This window comes from Taurulus bubalis (genome assembly GCF_910589615.1).
Source record: "Taurulus bubalis genome assembly, chromosome: 4".
In the NCBI taxonomy this organism is placed as follows: domain Eukaryota; kingdom Metazoa; phylum Chordata; class Actinopteri; order Perciformes; family Cottidae; genus Taurulus; species Taurulus bubalis.
Genome location: NC_136592.1, coordinates 32,537,337 through 32,558,897, shown reverse-complemented (window position 1 = coordinate 32,558,897; position 21,561 = coordinate 32,537,337). Strand labels below are relative to the sequence as shown.

Here is a 21,561-nt window from a genome sequence, read left to right as displayed (position 1 = left end):
ATTTCCATTTTTACTCTGTGTTTAAAGGGTTATGAATTTCAGAGAGAGTGAGTCCTCCCAAACTATACCCCACTGAGAACCTCCAGCTCGACTGGAAGAAGCAGGCAGCTGAGCTGCAGAGAGCTGGGCATCCTGATGAAGTGACTATGTGAATATAAAGCATATAAAGTGTCCTGTTAATAGGTTTTGTGATCAGCCTGCGACCCTTGAATCCTCACCTGTGCGGTGCCATGCGGAGCTCAACCAGAAGCACGGCAGCATTTATGGAGCGGAACAGTTCCGGTTCAGGTGGGTTGAGCCATTTAAATCCAGACAATTCCCCAAAATGCCCTAAACCTTCCCACTGGGGCATCTGCAGGAGCAAAATGCCTGAAAGGTTAGGGTAACGAATACATTCAAGACCTTATGCAGCGTCAAATTCCAATTTGAATGTGTTATATATTCATTGAAGGTGGGTGGAAAGGGGACGACAATGCTAAAATAATAGAATTTACATTTTAGCACGAAAGCAACTGCTCTGTTTGTTGTTTGTAGTTCAAAGCTATCCTGAGCATGTATCTGTTAAGAGAACGCTGTGTTTTGACTGCTCTGCGGCACTGACTTGGTTTTCGTGAGGCAGATCTTTATGGAGGAAGGGTGTTTTGCCTGACATATTCCTCAGACTGAAGCAGTGAAATATTAATTCATTAATTAATTAAAAGGTTGGTGGTTGGGATACAACATTTCGTACATGATGGCCAAAACCAGAGCTGATTATTGTAGCATTCAACGGGTGAAGAGGGATAATAGAAAAGCTTTTTCCAGCCCCGTTGGTCGCAGCTAGCAGTGAAGTGCTGATTATCACTTGACCCTGAAAGACAGTGAATCTGAGCAAATCACATTTATATATCTTAATCACCTTCATTGGGTTATCCACACAGCAACTACAATGACAGCTAGCATTAGCTCAGCAGCTCAGTGTAAGCAGACAGCTGTTGACAGGATCAATTGAGGTAATAATTAAATCGTCAGACTTAACAGCAGCCTGTCGGCGTTATCACTTGTCGTCATTCATAGTCGTCACCACTCATTTGATTTCACGTTTGTTGTCATGAAGCTATTATCATTAAATGGGTACTACTTTAACCACTATATTTCAATACAATCCTACACCAATTCTCATTTGTTTGGTGTAATCCCACATTTAACTAGTTGTATTTCTTCTGATATTTTTCTACGTCTAATGATAATTCTCATATAATTCAGATTTTTCAAGTAAAATAAGGCAGACAATTTGTTTCATTTTGTTGGTTAAATAGGCAATTAATCTCTCTCTTCAAATAGCACCCCTACGGTCTCCAAGCAGGTATTTATAAAAAAGAAAAGGAAAAAGGCGTCTCTCTGATAACCCTGACACTGATGAGTGTAAAGAGTAAAACCACTGAAGGACACTGTAATAAGCAGTGGTGGAGCATCTGCAGGTGATCAGGTGTGGAATCTGATAGACCTGCTGATAAAAATTCAGCGCTGACAGGAGTTCTAATTATCTTTCCTTTATTTTCATTTATTTTCTTCACATCCAGGCTCGACAGGACGCACTGTGTGGATGTGTTGCTCATAGTTCCTGTTTCCATTAATTTTTGTTTTCTTCTCAGTCTTATATTTAGTTGCTGATTGACATGCTCATAGAAAAGCTTGTGTTGTTGGTGGTATTCTTTACCAGCAGGTTTCATTGTAACCAGCAGGTACGGTTTAAAGAGGGAATGCTTGTAGTTATACCCTTTTCTGCTTTATATTTCAAGGTAGATGCTCTAGCAACTTAAAATAATTCAAATGTTATATGGATATACATCTACCTGCCTGTTCAAACTGTTGATCCATTAAGAAGAAATGTAATTTTAATGCAATGCAATTCAAAAAAATTACATGATGATTATATATAATAGATGTATTCTTCCGGAGAGGAAGCAAAGCGTTCCTGCGTTGCGACTGCAGTCCAGAGTAGATTAGTAATGCACTGTATATTGCTCACTCAGAAGAACCTTATGTATTGATACAAAGATGTGTCAATTAGCAGGAACAGCATGTGAAATATAAAGCGGTGCTCTGTTGAATTTTATTTGAGGTTAAAGGTTTTGGTACATTTTCATTTTGCTGCTAAGGAGATGTACTGAATGAGAAGCGGTCGTTTTTTGGGAATGTAAAGATTTGCACATTAACAGGAATGTAGCACAACATGTTTTATGGCCTTGTACATGGCCTGCCCAATTAAAAAGTAGACGTCAATAAACCAGAGCAGAAGATAGAAATTGTGAAACTTCAGCTTCTCGCTTTTGTGGCAAACGGTACATTCCAACAAAAGCTGCATTTGCAAAGCTGCATTTGATTTGTGAAGTGAAGACCCCCCCTTCCATGTGAGGGATTCTCATGGTGTTGAACATCTTACAAGGTCACTTCGCGTACATTGAAATACACAAATCCCTATTGAAATAAATACGTTTCAATATTGGTTTGCGAAACGACGTGTTTGAGACGTTCAGTGTGATCCTGAAAAATGTGATTTGAAGAAAAAGAGGCACATTTTCCCGACACATTTTCCCACAATCTGCGTTTCCTCCTTGCCTTTGGATGTTCTGCCTTTCTCTTTGTCCTCCTCCATGTCCTTATCTTTCCCTCGACAGCCCAGATACCTGTTCAACACAAAGTAAGACATGGGCGATTGAAGTCCGCGTAGTGGCCGTCTCGCTGCCTGTTCGCATTTGTTTGAGACCACTGCTGATTGCAGCTTGAGGGGTTTTCATGTCAGCCAGGATTCCGATGATTTATCTCCAACTCCCATGAAAATATGCTTCAAACACACCTGAGGTGATGTAAGGCATTACTCACAGACAAGTGCACCCACGTGCATGCACATTGATGAACACATGTGCGGCCCACACAAGTCAGGACAGTGTCATGTACAGCATGTTCTCCCACATTAATCCGCTCAGGCACGTGTGCCAACAGGTCCGTAATATCACAGATTAAAAGAATGATCCGTTGCGGTTGTCCGTTCACGTGCTACATTTGTGTGCGCACATTTTTTATTTTTTTACATTTTGCTTATATTACTGTTTCAGAATCGTGAGTGACAAATTGCAGCCTATGACGTTTTTAATAGATAAAGAACAAATACAATGTTTGCCAAGTGTCATAAATGTAAGTATGTAGCGCATCCCTCCGAAAGATAGTCCTGATTGATGACCATTCATGATGATTTCAAAAGTATTGATAACAAACGTAAGAGCTGTGTACAAAGACACAAAAACAATAATTATGTTAGCATTAATAGCATACACACAGAGACAACACTTCCACTAATTTCCTTAAAACATACAAACTTATGACAATTATCGGGGAAGTGCTAATTCCGTACCGTTTCTAGATTGTATACAAAATTGACCGTATTTTCCGTAGCTCTTCCACATTGCAGTGCAACTTCCTTTTTAACTCCAGGGGCCTCCTTCAAAATAAAAGCATCTCATCTTAAAACAGGAAACCAGATCAATTTAGCGTAACCCTAGAACACTAACGTCGGGGGATTTTCACCCGAGCGATTGTGGTTTTGTTATTTTCATTGTGTTGCATTTGTCTGAGTTGTGTGGGTCTTTGTGTAGCTTCATGCTGCTCACATTATTGAAGGTGGTCGTGTCTTATAAAGGGTGGGCGTGTCTTATTGAAGGTGGGCGTGTCTTCCTGCTCCAATCCCTGTTTTTTTCACCCGATTTTGAGCCTTTTTTCAGGGTCTCCCCATGATCCCTGTTTATCATTTTATGAGAAGTTCTATAGGATAAAATAAGAGTACTTCAACTTGCCTTGTATTTTAATATATTTAGATGAGAAGTATATTTTATCAGGTACATTATATCGGGTTAACCCGACGTTAGTGATAGTGTGACTATTTTTAACGTTAGTGTTCTCGGGTTAAGGCAGGCAAAAAACATGCAACAAAAACAATCAAATTGATTGACAAACAGTTTCAAAAGCCAGAACACACATTGGGTTACACAGTCTCACACACCTTCATGAAGGTAGGGCCGTTTGAAAGAGACAAACTATCTTTCTGAAAATAGAACACAGCAATGGTTGGTTCAACGCTGCCAGCAGTTTGTGTCCTTTCTCCAACTTAAGATCAATATTGGTTTCCATGGAGCTGATCTTTCCCTGGCCGTACCCAACTAAATGTTGTTGTCTCAACATAAAGGGCACAGTAAGATTTATTGGTTGTGTTTTTGTAAACACGACATCCAAGATGGCGCCTCCTTCCAGGCTCAAAGAGGTTTAGGATGCTCGCCGGGTGGGGAAAGTTCTTTTGCTTGCATGGCATTTTGCCGCGCTACATTTGGTCCGCCATTCTACGAGTCTCTCTCTGGAACCGGTGCTTGTGACCGGGCACCATGAGGTTGAGGCCCAGAAATGTCCCCAGTGGGTCATCAGTGATGATTCAGAGGGATTCTTTGCATTGTATTTGGGGTGGTTTAAAAAAAAAGTTTTGGTCGGCACTGAAAAACCAACAATGCTTTGGTCTCGATGTGATGAAGTGCCGTCTTCATCTCGGATCACACTTTTTAGTGCAGGACTCGAGGAGTAAAAGAGCTTCAATCAGCAGCACTCTATGGCAGCTCCACTACTGCTATTAAGTACTTTTTGTAGCATTTTTCACACTTTGTTCTCTCTCTGCAAAACAAATAAATACACAAATAAATTGCTTTAACATGACCAAATATGAAAGAAGAAGAGAATATACGAAAAGTAGGAACTGGAAATGACATAAAAAGACATTAGTGGGCACGAGGAGATTTTTACTTTGATACAAATGTGTTTGTGAGTCAAAACAAAGACACTCAGGAAACAACGCTGCAATTACAACGAGGAGCTGCAGGGTGAAACAGATGTTTTCTGCCTTTTATTGAGCAAGCTACCCGGTGTTTCATCTTTAATGATTTGCTTGATTCCAATTTTTGGACTGCCGTTTTAGATTAAATCGTGTTTAAAAAAGAAAGAAAAAAACATTCAGTAACATTCTTGCAGCTATGTGATCACCGAGGTCCAGGCCTTGGTAATCATTTCCTAAAAAGTCCACTCTGAATCTGAATGAAACCACGTAAAACTGACAGCTCTCAATGGGACGTATATCTGGTGGCGAGGAGACGAGGGAAAAACAAACTACATGAAAGTGAAATTGCTGAATAGTTTTTGCAATTGAAAAGATGCTAATGTAGTTATGAGTAGTGTTTGAACGTTCACGATGAAGATGATCTCGCCTTCACTTACGCTATCGGAGGATGTGAAGCTGTGTGGACATCAAGCCACACAGCGGTCAGACCTATGACTGCTCTGTTAGTGGTTTTTCTTAAACGTCACAACTATATTCTCAATAAGTCGCCACTTCTTGTAATTTTATAATTTTCTTTTCTCAAAATATTACGACTTCATTCTCAACTTCGGGGGAAATCGGCAAATGTTTCGAATGTTCAGGACGATTTAAACATGAGCAGCCATCTTGCTAAACACAAAGTCTGAGAGGTTTATGCATCGATTGAAATGCATGACTGATGTATGCTGTTATTGAGGTGAATGAGTAACACATGCACAGGAAATATTTGAAAGAAATACAGACTGCCTGAGCGCCTGTAATATTCCATTTTCCTTTTGATAAATAAAGACATGTCCACCATAGATTGGTGCAAAGAACATTAACCAGAATGCACAAACTTAAGTGTTTGACCGATAAGGACGGCCCATGGCATCCTTCAGTTTGCTTTCCTTTAGAAGAGGAGAGCATCTACATGTTTGCCCTTTGAACTCTAGTGGCATTACGTTATTTTAAGATGGGTAAAGTTACTCATACTGTTGTCTGATTGGTTGTGACTTCAAACAAATGCTTCTGCCCCGTCTTTTATAGTTTCCAAATGATAATGGGTAATGGTGTTGCAGATACCTTTAAAGCTGCACCCTTTGACTGCTTTAGGCCATCAAGGGGCAGCATAACAAGCTGGAGATATATATATATATATATATATATATATATATATATAATATCTCATACACACGCTGACATGTTATCAACCTATAACATCGACAAGGCTGACAGCTGCCTATGGAGCTATTCTGGACAGGAAATGCTGTCCAGAATATATATATATATATATATATATATATATATATATATATATATATATATGTAGCCCAACATCGCAAATAAAAGCTATCCAGCTACAAGCAGCATTTCCTGTCCAGATAAATGAAAGACCAATATTCAACCTGCTTTTAGCATTGGTTTGGTCTCCACAGCAAAGGAAATATATATTAATAAATATTACTTTATACTTGCAAGCTAGTCGGTTACTAAAAATGGGGAATGGAAATGAACCAAAATAATCAAGTAGCAGACTGTAAAAGCCAAACCGATGAGCTGATACACTAACATGCTCTGTACATTTGTGGAAAAGGTGATTAATCTCTCGTCACACCTTTATTATTACATGAAGTCATTTGACCCATTGGTGACACTCAAATACGGATTAGTGCAGTTTGTAAAAGATGGTACACACAAAAAGTGTAATTTTACTTTCTTTGGCTCACTTAGTCTTAGTCATCTTAGTCTGTTGAGCATCTGCTTTAAAAGCAATTAAAACATCCTCTTATGCCTTCACATTTTATTTTTTTTGCGCAGCCCCCAATGAGCTAGCAACCCAACCTGTTGCAGCAAGAGAAGGGAACTCATTAGTGAAGGTTATCCTGCACCAACAAGCGGAGTGCAGTGTAACCTGCCGGCGTCAGCCTCTGCAGCTCTCAGCAGCCACTTCCTTCATCAGGTCTACAGGCAGTCTGAATAAAAATGAGGCTTGAGATGACATAACTATGACATGACTAACTGAAATCAGAGACAATGTGTGTGTTACCAAATGAAGGAACAATGGAGTAAGTCTTCAGAGATGCGTGCCGGTGTCTGGCTTCGCCCCTGACATTCAAAACGGGTTACCAATGGGGGAAAAGCTGATGAGGCTTCTGGTAATGACTTCATCAAATGTCCCCTGACTGACAGAAAGGCAGAGAGACGGAGGTGCAGAGGTGGAGGACTGACGTCTGTAACCTGAGGGCATGGAGGTTTGTGTGAGGAGGGAGAACAGAAAGATTTTAAAAAAGAAAAGAAAACCAGATTTATGCTAATGCCGGTTCCATTTTTTTATTTTTTGAGTGGTCGAGTGATCTCGTGTTGCCAACAGTTAAAATGTTAATGGGCTTATGGGAAGTGAGGGATGGTTAAGTGAAGTGCTGTCACAAAGCTAGCATTGCGAGTAATGTTGGTACACAGATGGGCGACAACAGTCAGTTAGCAGAAGCCAATTAAATGTAGCCAATCAACCATCTGCCAATTAACAGGCTGTCAGGTTTCAAGCAGCCATTTTGCATCTGCCAATCAACATGCAGGGCGAGTGCGGCAGATAGCCGGAGGATGGAGAACGGGCACAAGAAGAGTCCAGTCCCCTGTGCTGTAAGTAGTCCACTTCATTTTATGGGATTGTGCGTCACAGCTGACATGATAGCGTGCATGCATGTTGAGGCACTTTTTATATTCAGTAAGCGCAGCAAATTTGATGGAAGCCAAAAGCCAATTACTCTTTGGAGGTGAATTTAACATGCAGCACCGCTTTTCTCATTTCCCAAAACTTTTTCCACTGCTTGCATCACGCTGATGGACATCTGTCGGCTCTAGCCGGTTACTGTACCATGGCTCGTTGAATTCCAGTGAGAAATGGCAGCAGCTGGAAGTAATAATGCAAACTGAGGCTTTGCACACAGTTGACTGTGATTGGGTCCCACGCAGCTGCACAGGTTAAGAGCACAGACGTCCGCCCACGCAAACAAGGTACATTAGCAGGAAATTAACAAAAAGCCCCTCAATCTGGATAGCGTTGACATAAACAAAGTAATGTCGGCTGTATGAACTTCCTGCGGTTTCCCATAAAGATACTGTGCATACAACACCTGTTTGACAGGAACATGAAAGGTTTAATGTTCCAAAAACAACACTGGTGCATTATACAGCAAACCAAACACACAGCTCCTCATGTTGATCTCATCACGCCTCAGTCTTTTAACCGCTGTGTACAGAAAGACATTGATCAGGAGCCCATCTATAGTATATATTTAAGTGTTAAGTTGTAATCATCTGTCACTGAGGTTACATGTAAACATAACGTGTGGAGCTAACATTAGTAAGTGCACATTATTAACTAGCATGAGCACTTCTATGATTTGCTAGCTACTGAATGAATATGATTTACACAACAAAACACCAAGAGTAAACTGGAGCCAGAGACTACATTACCAAAAATAAAAGTTGTATTGATAGATGGAGTAAACTATACCTAAATCAAAAGTGCACAAACAAGAAAGTAAATCATGTGGGACTAAACTGCACAGTCAGGGAGGTCAATGTAGAGCTAAATAAAAACAGTAAATAGTCACACAAACCAAATAAAATGTACTTGTTAACAGCAAATGCACAATAAGTGACAGAATAATAAAACGCCCATGAAACATATATGGATGTGTCCTCCCCTTCAGCACAGCACAAAACCCCACAAGTTAAACATAAAACATAAAAAGGCCTCCTTGCTCCTTCAAGGACTGTTTAAAAACCAAAGAAACACATGAACATAAAAGGAATCGGTAGGAAACATTTAATAAAAACATGCATCGGCAGAGTGGATCTACCTCTGTACTGATGAACACGGCCCCTCCCCCAGTTGGAAACACACAAACACAAAGACTGATAACACATTTATGATTTAATACAATGAACTTAAAAGATGATATCACATTTCTAAAATCGTGCTTATTAGAACATACACCAAAAGAAAGAAGAGCTCACCAAATAAGTCCCCCAACAAGGCTGGCCTGAGCTGCTTTCAGGTGTGTGACGACCCAGGAAGAAAGGCCCAGGTGAGCTTCCCACCCCTTTTATAAGCTCTGCCCCTTTGCCTGGGTCCTTAATCACAGACTGCATGTGTTTTAAAACCTTTTAAAAACCAACCTATTGTTAGGCCCTTTCCTCGAAAATTGCATCCCCAAACTAAAAAGGGTGTTTCTCTGCAACCACTAAGGCTGTTTGAATAACTTTGGTGTTATAATAAAAGGTACACATGTGAGATTTTGTTCAGATGTGTAAATATCAGTCTATATGTTACTGGTTAAGAGTAAATGAAGATGACACACAGCAAAAAGGAACAAAAAAAATCACTTTCAGGATGATTATTTCTTTGAAATTATGCAGCTGTAAGGTCCAACTCTAACCCAAATCATAGCTCAATATGTGAACATTCTCTAACCCAAATCATAGCTCAATATGTGAACATTCTCTAACCCAAATCATAGCTCAATATGTGAACATTCTCTAACCCAAATCATAGCTCAATATGTGAACATTCTCTAACCCAAATCATAGCTCAATATGTGAACATTCTCTAACCCAAATCATAGCTCAATATGTGAACATTCTCTAACCCAAATCATAGCTCAATATGTGAACATTCTCTAACCCAAATCATAGCTCAATATGTGAACATTCTCTCACCCAAATCATAGCTCAATATGTGAACGTTCTCTAACCCAAATCATAACTCAATATGTGAACATTCTCCAACCAAAATCATAGCTCAATATGTGAACATTCTCCAACCCAAATCATAGCTCAATATGTGAACATTCTCTAACCCAAATCATAGCTCAATATGTGAACATTCTCTAACCCAAATCATAGCTCAATATGTGAACATTCTCTAACCCAAATCATAACTCAATATGTGAACATTCTCTCACCCAAATCATAGCTCAATATGTGAACATTCTCTAACCCAAATCATAGCTCAATATGTGAACATTCTCTCTGCAAAGGTTGACTTTGATAAAGTAAAGCAGAACAAAGTTAGAGAGGGTTTAGTAGAGAGAGAATTCAGGCGAGGTCTCCAAAATTTGCATTGGGGCACATCTGCACGCATCTGTGAAATTTGAATTTGTTCATGTACCAAACCATATATTTCACTTTTATATTACTTATGGTGTTCAATCCATCCAAATAGAGCAGTTTGGGGATTTTTTTTCATGAAACAAGCTATGATTTACAGTTTTATATAACAATCGCTCAGTCTTCCTCCCCGAGGGGGGGATTGGATTTTAAAAGGTTAAAAACTTGCATTCTCTCTACGGACTGTTGATTTTAACAGTGAATACATATCTACCTGGCTAAATATGAACAGCGTTATTCCTACATTTCACTGACACGTCTCGATCACGAGGAGATGATGGTTCACTTGTACACTGCGAGCTGTCGGCTTTAGCTTCTATAGTAGTTTTTTCATCTGATTTCGTAGCTGAATCAGTTTGACATCCTTAAAATATCCTTCAAACGCATTTTGTAGACCATTCTGTCTACTCTATATATTATCATTTTCTTAACCAAAACATTGGAGCCCTGGCAGCTTGAAGGCGGTGTTTGGAAAACCATGTGATCGTGAAAACAGTCGTTTTCTCAAGAATTTGAGTTTGGTTGCTCTTTTTCTTAACATTTTAATCGTGAAGCATTCTTGAATGTCACCTCCAGTGGCTGCAGTAAAACATTTGTCAGGTTTTGCTTTGTGGGAAGCTGCAGGAACATGGCGACGTTTGGGAATTACATCACGCAGGATGGAAGGCTATTAAAAGGTTTATCATGTACTCAACACAGTCTGCATGGACCAAGAAAAGATGATCAAGGATAACAGCATTTAACTCCAACTCTTCATTTTCCTGTAATAAACTGGCCTGACAAAGTCTAGTCAAAGCAATCTTTCTGTATTGATTTCCTCTGCCCTGTTCTGTTAAAATGTGAGAAGAAGGGCAACGGTTCATGTCAGGATGAGGTCGTCAAGTTGAGTAAGATATTTGAGATATACGCTGGATTAAAGTGTTGCCTCTCAAAATAGGTGAAGTAAGTGTAATTTTTGTATTGACATATTTATCTGAATATGTTATGAGATATTTGTTTTTTTGCTTTTTCCCATGAAGCAAAAAAGTGCCTGTTAGAATGTGTGTGTGTGTGTGTGGGTATAAAATGTCAGTGAAGATGTTATCTGCGTTACTGAGGTGTTGATGCAGCATGCATAAAGACAGTTATTTATATTTTATTTTTGTCAACACAGTTGTCAATTGTTCAGCTGAGGAATTTAGACCTACAGGGATCTACGTGTGGTTTAACAACCTTTTGTGTATAAACATCTAGCATGATCTGAGCATGATTTAGACAAGATTCCCCAAAAATGCCTCCTCGAGCGGCCGCCGAGTTTTTGAAACCCGACTTTGTAAAGTGTACTTATTGACGATCTAGTGCAGGGGGGTCAAACTCATTTTAGTAGGGGGTCACATGCTGCCCATTTTGATCTCAAGTGGGCCGCACCAGTAAAATCACAGCATAATAGCGCATACATAATGACAATATTTCTCTATGTTTAAATCATTGGTGAAGGTTGTTGGATGATAAACTCTATAAACTAGAAACATGAAGACCAACAAATCAGACATCAGCCCACTGTTTTCCTGCCTGGGCTCCTCTGCAGATTCCCTTGCAGTTGAGCAGTATGTGTAGTATTCCAATCTACTGTGACTTTGGCCTAATGGTTAGCGTGCCCGTCTGACAATCAGAGGATCAGTAGTTCGCGCTCAGCTAATTTTTTTCTTCTTCTGCAATTTTAACAATTATCCCGCGGGCCGGCCTGGACCCCCTGGCGGGCCGGATCTGAGTCAGACTTTAAAACCAAATTAGTTGACCCAGTCACACAAACACAGCCATGGCGCTCTGCACTGCAATATGTCCCCCGTCCATGGAAGACTCAATTAGAAAATGTTCTCCAATGCATCACTTAATTACAGAAAACACATGTCTTCGTATAATTGAAATACAATTAACACAATCAGCTGACTACAGTAAAGTGAAGTGGTTACTTAAGCCTCGAACACACTGAATGTAGCACGGAGGCTTTGCATTACGCCTTTATTTAGTGTAACTCTGACATGTTTGTCAGTATCACGTTCCTCTGAAGGTGTTGATCCTCGTTGTGCATCTTACATTGCAAGGCGACATGAATCGTGTCTCTAAAGCATCACCGTTCATGCCTCAGTAGCTAAAGCACAACCTTCTCCTCTAATATCTACGTCCTTAATGAATTGTCCTCACAGGGAACATGGGCATCAGGCCTTCAGGCCGCACAACCTCATTGCAACTGAAAGTGATCACATGCCAAAACTACCAACGCACATCAGTAGAGCCGCGTGCTGGCAGCAATGTATTTGATTTGCATCACAGTGTGTCACTGTTTGATAACGGCACATATTTCTTTTCAGGAATTTTCTCATTTTGCTTTTTCAAGTCCCACGAAAATCCAATTTAACCATGTTTAAATGTGTTAACCATTCGTATCCCATGTAGCACACAGCCGCGTCTGAACGGAATCACTTAAAGATAACATTTTCCTCTGCGTCACCTCAAATGTTTCACTACATTTCTGCAGGACCTGGTTGTGGTCGCTTGTCACAGAAACTGCAGCTCTGACAGCGCCGACTGGACGTACGCGTTTTGCTTCAGGTCAGTGGAAAACCGGCCAGTGACACAGCGAGAGGTGAGCGGGAGGATGGAGGGAAAGCTGTTCCCATAGCAACTGAATGAGAGAGGATTGGACGGGATGCACGGCGCCCGTGTAGAGTTTCACACTCACCGAGGAATAACGCCGCCTCGTCTCGTGGACCTTTCATCTCTGTGTTACTGTACAGGAGCAGCTCTGTGTTTGCTTCCTGCACGTTGCTGCTTCCACGTCCGGAACGCCTCAGACATCATTTTACTGTCACTCACGTAAACATTTGATTTTGAATATGAATATTCTCCAAGTTCCTGTCACTGTCTGTGTGGTGACAGTGACAGTGAACGTGTCTGCCTCTCCACCAATGCATGCTGGGATAGGCTTCACACCACTGAACAGGAGAAGACTTTTGAATGATGATATCTATATCAGTAACCTGTCAAAGTTATTGCAACCAAAGTTCACGTCCGTTGGGTTTCCGTTCGCTTTTGTTAATGAAACATCACATTCCTTTCACATTTAAGGACAGGGGACGGGAAAAAATGCTGGTCTTTTGAAAGTTCTCATGAAACTGCTCAAAAGGTCTGTTATTATCTTGAGTAATGGGTTATTATGTCTGGAAATGCTGTTTTTTTGTTTCATTATATTGCTGAGAATGCCACTACTTTACGGCCTACATCTCCCAACACTCGGCAACTCGCATCACACGCTTTAGGTTGATGAATAATTCAAGATGTTTGGGTGAACTGGCCCTTTAAGCTCGAAGCCGGTTGAGCATCTGATTTACATGCCTTAACTCAATCCAATCGACCCGACTTCCAGTTAGTGCGTTTGAAAATAAGACGCTGATTCCATTCCTCTTCATTACCACGGGGTCATGCAATTTGCAGCGTATTGGCACTTTTTACCCAAACAAACACACACACACACACACACACACCAGATTGAAGCGATAAACAGCTAAGAGCTGCAGCAACAGCAGCTGGTGTGGGTTTGGTTCGAGCAGTGGGACCTCCCTCCAGGCACCTGACAGTCACTAATGCTGAACAAGCAGGGAGCGAGATGGAGGTGCGGTCATGCAGACACACACATATATGCATGCCGACACACACACACACACACATACACAATCAAATGCACACACATCTAGTTTTCCCTTCACACTCCTGCACACATGGCCTGTTTGTTAGTCTCAGAAGAACACACACACACACACATATACACACACACACACACACACACACACACACACACACACACACACACACACACAATGAAGTGTTTCTTTCTTCAGTTTTAACTTGATAAGAAGATGCAGAGGTAAGGTTGGTGTATGTGTGTGTGTGCGTGTGTGTGTGTGTGTGTCCATGTGTGCGTGTTCCTATTCCAACAAGGTAGAAAACTAGTTTCTTTGTTGTCAGCTGCGTTTAGCGCAACCAGCGGTGATCTCGTTAGCCGCCAGCTTACTGGCTGGGGTTCCGGCCAATAAAATCATTATGAGGCCAAAGACCAATCGCTGCTTTCAATGGGAGGACAAAAGCAGCCGGGGACGAGAGAGGTAAACGAGATATTATGAGGAGGAAAGAGAGAGAGAGAGGGAGAGAGAGAGGAATTGGAAGAAAGAGAAAAAATAGTAAAGTGGTAAGGGAGGGCAGGAGATGGAGAACGTAGGAATTAAAGGTCAAATGGTGCATTTGGTGTCTTGATTATTAATTTTTCCCCCTACAGTAATGCTGAGAGGAGGGGAGATGTTGAATTAATACATAAATATGTAATACATGCACTCAGAGGAGTAGTTGTATATTGTTGGAAATACACTTACTGACTTTCCTTTAGAAATATTGAATGGAAAATATTTTTTTGCATCCTTATCTAAACAGAATTCATGGGATTTTTAATGAGGTTTTTACATTTCTGGCACAAAATCAAGGGTTCTGGTTTCACGTCGGCTCTATTTCCACAAGGCGTTTTCTTTTTTACATTTTGGTTTTTGTAACCCTGGCTAGCCGTTCTTTTCCTTGTTTCCAGTCTTCATGCTGACCGACGCTTCCTGTCTCCAGGCTCTGGCTTCATATTTAGATGAATAATATTAATAAGGTTAGCCTATCAACCCTCTCATCTACCTCTTAGCAAGAAGGCAAATACGTGTGTTTTACTCAAATCTTCCATAATAATATTCTGAGTAGCAGCCAGTTCATAACCCTTCCTATTTTATTCATGCCTTTGAATAGTACAGCTGCATTTGCAGAAATATTTGAAAAATATATTTTTTCTCAACTTTCTGAACTGTATGAGTGACACTGGAATTTCCCCACTGCAGGACTAATAAAGGATCGAATCTAAAACTGATCAACCAATGTCATATATTTGTTTATTTCATTTCTAAGAATGTGTTGGCTTGGCTCAAGCTATATTAATATATTGAGCCAAGCTAAGCAGTGACACATTTGCAAGACCTATGCATAAATCATTTTTCACGACTTGTAATTTCTGCTCCTCAGGGACCGGCGCCTTGTTATTGCACTCCTGCTCAGTCGCCCTGGGAAAGAGAATCAGCTGTGCCTGAAAATGCAAATAGAGAAGATAGAGAGGGATAGACATAGTCAATTAGAATATTTACACCTGCACATAAACCTGTAAGTAGAGACAACGGGAGAGTGACAGAGGTTGAAGTGATTGCCTCAGATTTCCTGCAGAGTTTGAGCAGAGATTAGAGACACTGTGATGCAATCATGAATGTCTGCTGCTGCTGAGCGTGATGGATGGACGGAGGAATGGATGGACCGTTGGGGTACGCGTCTTTTTGGAGATACTTGGGCAGGCGCTGATGCTGTGAATAAAGTATGCATATGGATGTATGGTGCATTGCTATCTTGTGTTCGCTGTATGCAGTTGTTGTTTCCTCTGCTTTGGTCCTTCGGGCCAACATGCCTATATGATGGAAATGTCAGCTGACAAGAAAAGGTTTCCGCAGCTCAGTGTTGACGTGTAATGACTTTGATTGCAAATCTATGGTCTCCCCTTATAAAGTGCATATGATTATAGTTGTTTGTGTTGTTTATTTATCGTCTGTGGTGCAAATAATACCCGATAACATGGGATATAAGCTTTCCTTTATGCTTTGACAAACAAATATGGCCGCCTGAGCAGTAGGTATAGAGGAAGGATGTCCAGCTTCAGGAAACCAAGATGAAATGACTTTTCTCTGGTTTCTAGAAACGCCCATCTTCAAGGTAGGAAACAAAGTGCTCTTCTGTTTCCATGGCAATGTCCATCAGAATTGTATTCAATCTGTAACTATACACAATCAGTGGGTCCAGACTGACATATCTCAACTATTGGATTGCCATGACGTTCTGCGAAGACATTCATATTCGCCAGATAATCTCTCCTTATTCTGGGTTTTGAGGGAAATGTGTTGTAATAGCTATAGGATGGATTGGGGAAATGCTTTCATGGTCGCCAGAGGATAAATCACAATGATGTGAGCCCCTGACGTATCCCCTGTAGCACCACTAGCTACCCAAAGTTTTCACTTATGTATTGAAATAGCTAAACATCTCCAAGATGGATTGGGACAATCGTTGGTTCAGACATTCATGGTCCTGGTTTTTGACCAATTATCAGCCAAACAATAATTACATTCCCATTATTGATCTTTGTTTGGCACTAATCAACAAACGCTATTATATTAAGATAAGATAATCCTTTATTAGTCCCTCAGTGGGGAAATTACAGGATCACAGCAGCATTGCTCACAAGTGAATAAAAGAATAATAAAATAGAAACAAGTAATAGAAATAATAAAATGTATATGTATATTATTAATGTACAGACTGAATATTATTACAGACTATTAGTATTATAATGAATTATTAATTAATTATTAATATTAATGTACAGACTGAATATTAATGTACAGACTGCATATTATTATGTTTAATAACAATGAATGGGAAAATATCAAAGTTTAAAATATGTTTTACTAATTGATTGAGTTACTTCACAGTTAGTGTTTACAATATTTGATCTGTTTTGAATTGTATTTAAAGAGACAAAATATAGCACTATTGTTATCAAAGTGTAATGTATTGTGTTAAAAAAGATGCTGATAAAAGTCCAAATTTAAGATAACATTAATAAACCCTAAACTTAAATTACATTTTAACTTATTGAAAAGCTTGGTTCTTAGTCTTTGACGTCCAACCTGGTGAAACAATACAGCCAATTATATTTGTTATAGTGTACCGGGCCCCAGGTTTGTATCAAGTTTAGTCCTTTAAACAGATAAAGTAATCATTGTAGGTCATTTTAATTCCCGTGTGTATGTCGATAATGAGCCTTAGTGCTGCGTTTATCTCATTGTTAGATTTGATCGGCTTCTGTCAGAGAGCAGAAACCCACTCACTGTTTTAACCCCTGACCTTTTTCTGTAGGCATTAAAATATATCGTCTTTCCACAGAATCCTCTTTTATCGGGTCATGACCTAATATAGAGAGAGTCTTAAAACATATAAAACCTTTCAGACCAGTTTATTTTAATAACTCTTTTGTCATCTGGTTGTTTTTTTAAGCAGTAAAAGAAAACTGAACAAAATCTGAGGATAAGATATGAAGACATGACCAAAGCCTGAGGAGACAAGAAATATGTTACAACTCACAAAAACATAAACGCTTTCAAACATGCAGCCGGTTTCAACCGAGTCTCCGTCTGAAAATGAGGAAACAAAGTTCACATTCACAGCGCGGCTCTTCTTCCTGGATAAGCCCCTCCCTCTTCCTCCTGCTCTCAAACACAGCAGCTGCACCCTGTCCACACGTTTCCTCGTTCCCTCCCCTTCAGATCTACACCTTCAGAGATGGGTGTAACCGACATGGTGTGAAGCGATAGAGCTGACGCGCCCCGTTCACTGAACATCACGTGTTGTTCAGATCAAGTCAAAGCAGAGTCGCTTCTCAGGAAGTGAAACTCAGACAGTCGTTGCTACTGAGAGCTGAAATGGCGCAGCAAGGAGTTCAGCTGGATCGGGAAAGCTTCTCTTGTCCCATCTGTCTGGATCTACTGAAGGATCCGGTGACTACTCCCTGTGGACACAGCTACTGCATGAACTGTATTAAAAGCCACTGGGACCAAGAGGACGGTAAGAAACTCCACAGCTGCCCTCAGTGTAGGAAGACCTTTGCACCGAGGCCTGTGCTGCTGAAAAACACCATGCTGGCAGATGTAGTGGAGCAGCTGAAGAAGACTGGACTCCAAGCTGCTGCTGCTGATCACTGCTATGCCGGACCTGAAGATGTGGCCTGTGATGTCTGCACTGGGAGGAGACGGAAAGCCTTCAAGTCCTGTCTGGTGTGTCTGGCTTCTTACTGTGAGGAACACCTGCAGCCTCATTATGAAGCGGCTCCATTAAAGAAGCACAAGCTGGTGGAGCCGTCCAAGAAGCTCCAGGAGAACATCTGCTCTCGTCACGACGAGGTGATGAAGATGTTCTGTCGTACCGACCAGCAGTGCATCTGTTACCTCTGCTCTGTGGATGACCATAAAGGCCACGACACAGTCACAGCTGCAGCAGAAAGGACCGAGAGGCAGAGAGAGCTGGAGGGGAGTCGACTAAACATCCAGCAGAGAATCCAGGACAGAGAGAAGGACGTGAAGCTGCTCCATCAGGAGGTGGAGGCCGTCAATCTCTCTGCTGATAAAACAGTGGAGGACAGCGAGAAGATCTTCACCCAGCTGATCCGTCTCCTGGAGAACAGAAGCTCTGATGTGAAGCAGCAGGTCAGATCCCAGCAGAAAAGGGAAGTGAGTCGAGTCAAAGAGCTTCAGGAGAAGCTGGAGCAGGAGATCGCTGAGCTGAAGAGGAAGGACGCTGAGCTGAAGCTGCTCTCACACACAGAGGATCACAACCAGTTCCTACACAACTACCCCTCCCTGTCACCACCCAGTGAGTCTACAGACTCCACCGGCATCAACATCCGTCCTCTGAGATACTTTGAGGACGTGGCGGCGGCTGTGTCAGAAGTCAGAGATGAACTGCAGGACGTCCTGAAGGGGAAGTGGACAAACGTCTCACTGGCAGTGACTGAAGTGGACGTTTTACTGTCACCTTCACAAGCAGAGCCCACGACCAGAGCTGGATTCTTAAGGTATTCACGTGACATCACTCTGGATCCAAACACAGCGAACACACGGCTGTTATTATCTGAGGGGAACAGAAAAGCAACAATAATGAATGAACATCAGTCTTATTCTAGTCACACAGACAGGTTCACTGGTTGGTATTCTCAGGTCCTGAGTAGAGAGAGTCTGACTGGACGTTGTTACTGGGAGGTGGAGAGGAGAGGAGGAGCTTATGTAGCAGTCTCATACAAGAATATCAGCAGAACAGGGAACAGTCTTGAATGTGTGTTTGGATTCAATGACAAATCTTGGGCGTTAATGTGCAACAAAGAAAGTTCTACATTTATTTACAACACTATCACAGCTCCCGTCTCTGGTCCTCCGCCCTCCAGAGTAGGAGTGTACCTGGATCACAGCGCAGGTGTTCTGTCCTTCTACAGCGTCTCTGAAACCATGACTCTCCTCCACAGAGTCCAGACCACATTCACTCAGCCTCTCTATGCTGGATTTAGGATTTATCCGCAATATGAAAACACTGCTGAGTTCTGTAAGCTCAACTAGACAGACGTGATTGAAAGAGCAGAGGGTTAAATTCTGTGTTTTAATTCTTAAACTCATTTTGTGTCCATCATAGTTGCCGAGAGCTGATTGTTCTTCACCTGTCAATCAAACATTGTGGGCGGTACTTTGACGTCTCATTATTGTCCTGTAAATGTTTGACTTTCTTGAGGCGGCGCTCCGTCTGTTTAGTCGTGGAGGCTCTCACTGCTCATGATGCTCTTTGTTTACCTCAACTCATATTTCTCTGCAGGAAAATGTAAACTTCTCTGAGCTCCAAATGTTTGATGAATATTGTTATTGATGTATTGGTTGGTTGTTGTGTCTCTTCCTCTGCATGGGTCTTAAGAGTGAAAGCACCAGAGCTTCTCTGTGTAGAACAAACTGAAGGTTCACATGATGAATGAAATACTTTCTTCTTGTCTTATTTTCATGGGATCATACAAAGCTGATGGTGAATTTTTTATTTATTTTTCTCTCATGATTTAAAAAAAGCTTGAGGTGTTGTATGTGTACAGATTGTAAAACCCTCCCAGGCTAATTTGTAATTTGTGATTTTGGGCTCTACAAAATAAACTGAATTGGAATATCGCTACTTTTTGTGAAGATATCTATAATTACATTTACATTAATTTGCTTGACAGACTAAATGTTGTCATTACTATTGAATCAACATACATTATAAGACCATGTTGTCAAAGTTTGAATCCAGACTTGACTCAAACTTCTTGTGACTCATTTTGTCCAGGGGGTAATAATACATAGTCTTACAAATCCAGAGACCACCAGTTGAATTAAGTTGTTTTCATCTTGAACCCTTAGAGCTTAAAATAAGTCACAGATATTCTGCTTGTTCTAACATACCAAAAAAGAGTAACCAACAAGTAACATTTGCTTGACTGTGTTGTAAATGTAATAAATGACTTTAATACTCTATGTGAGCACTTCACTGCCGTCTTCTCCGTTTTCATCAGCTGGGGAAAGAAGAGCGCTCTCACTATGCTGCCATGAGATCCGTGCTGTTTGCTTCAGAGGTGAGATTTATTTTACATTTCTTGGATTGTTTGATTTCTTCAGTAACAGTGGGAGGTTTACAACTAAATGAAAACAGATCGCATGTCTTACAACACTGTCATTATACGGTGAACAGACAGAAATAAATGACAGGTCATATCTTGTATGATATTAAAAGGATTATTTGTGATGAATCAGCTGTCAGGCATGTGGTAGTAACGGCTCACAGCAACGCCAGACACTGAGAAGGAGACGTCAGTCTGTCAGTCCAACACTTTGATCCAGACTGGAACATCTCAACAACTGTGGATTGCATTGATTGAATGTTATCTTTACCACACAGGACAATATTGCTCAGTAGAGTAGACAACATCCTTGTGTAATGGGCTGTTTGAAACTAATTCCAATTACCACCTCGCAGTGTTAACCATCCAGTCAAGTTGCCGTTTACATCCATTGTCAACAAATCAAAAATGGAATCAATTCATCAATTTTTCTAATAATTGTGTCAAATAATTAGCATATTAATTCATGGGTTATGGCCATGAATCTGTAGTGTGAGGTCACAGTGACTACAAGTCTAATCAGTGTGTCGTTTAGTCCAAGTGGACATTCATGACAAGTTTGTAGCCTCAAGGCATTTGTGCCAAATTTGAAGAAATTCCCTCGAGGAGAAATCACGTACGGGAGCAGACCGACATTATAAACCTCATAGGCAGTAGCCATACTTTTAATATTCATCTTATTAGGGCATGAATGACCCTGTAACATAAAGAGTAAGTGGGCTGACAACTCATTATGATGGTAAAAGCAAAATGATGTTCAAGCACTGTTAAAATGTGAAGAATAATATCAGACGATTTAAAAAAACTAAAAACATAGCAGAAACATTTTGGTATGTTTAGTTTGATAATTGACTGATTTTCTGTTCCTGACATTGCTCTGATGAAATCATATCCTGGAGATTAGATGCCACTGTCAATATGTACGTTCACATTCTGCTCAGCTTGATGGATGTATTGGTTATTAGTGCTGAAGGTTAAAGAGCAGCAATACTTTCCATTTCACAGCAATGTGTGTGGGAAGTTGAAGCCATAACAACATGCATCAGCATGCATTTCTTTACAGTGCAGAAGGAAAGGGCTTTCTGGTTTGTCACAGACGTCACATGCTTCATAATTGACTGAAATGTATGTATCATTTTAAATGTACAGTTAACACCTACTGTGGTGA

At 40.7% G+C, this 21,561-nt stretch overlaps 1 protein-coding gene across 1 annotated transcript; it reads left to right on the top strand.

Annotated features, from left to right (window-relative positions):
- Nucleotides 1-17,619: 17,619 nt before the first annotated feature.
- Nucleotides 17,620-20,147, top strand: LOC306735420 (tripartite motif-containing protein 16-like). Its single transcript, XM_079216886.1, has one exon. It carries the CDS (start codon nt 17,635-17,637, stop codon nt 19,315-19,317), a length of 1,683 nt encoding a protein of 560 aa, XP_079073012.1. The 5' UTR covers nt 17,620-17,634; the 3' UTR covers nt 19,318-20,147.
- Nucleotides 20,148-21,561: the final 1,414 nt, after the last annotated feature.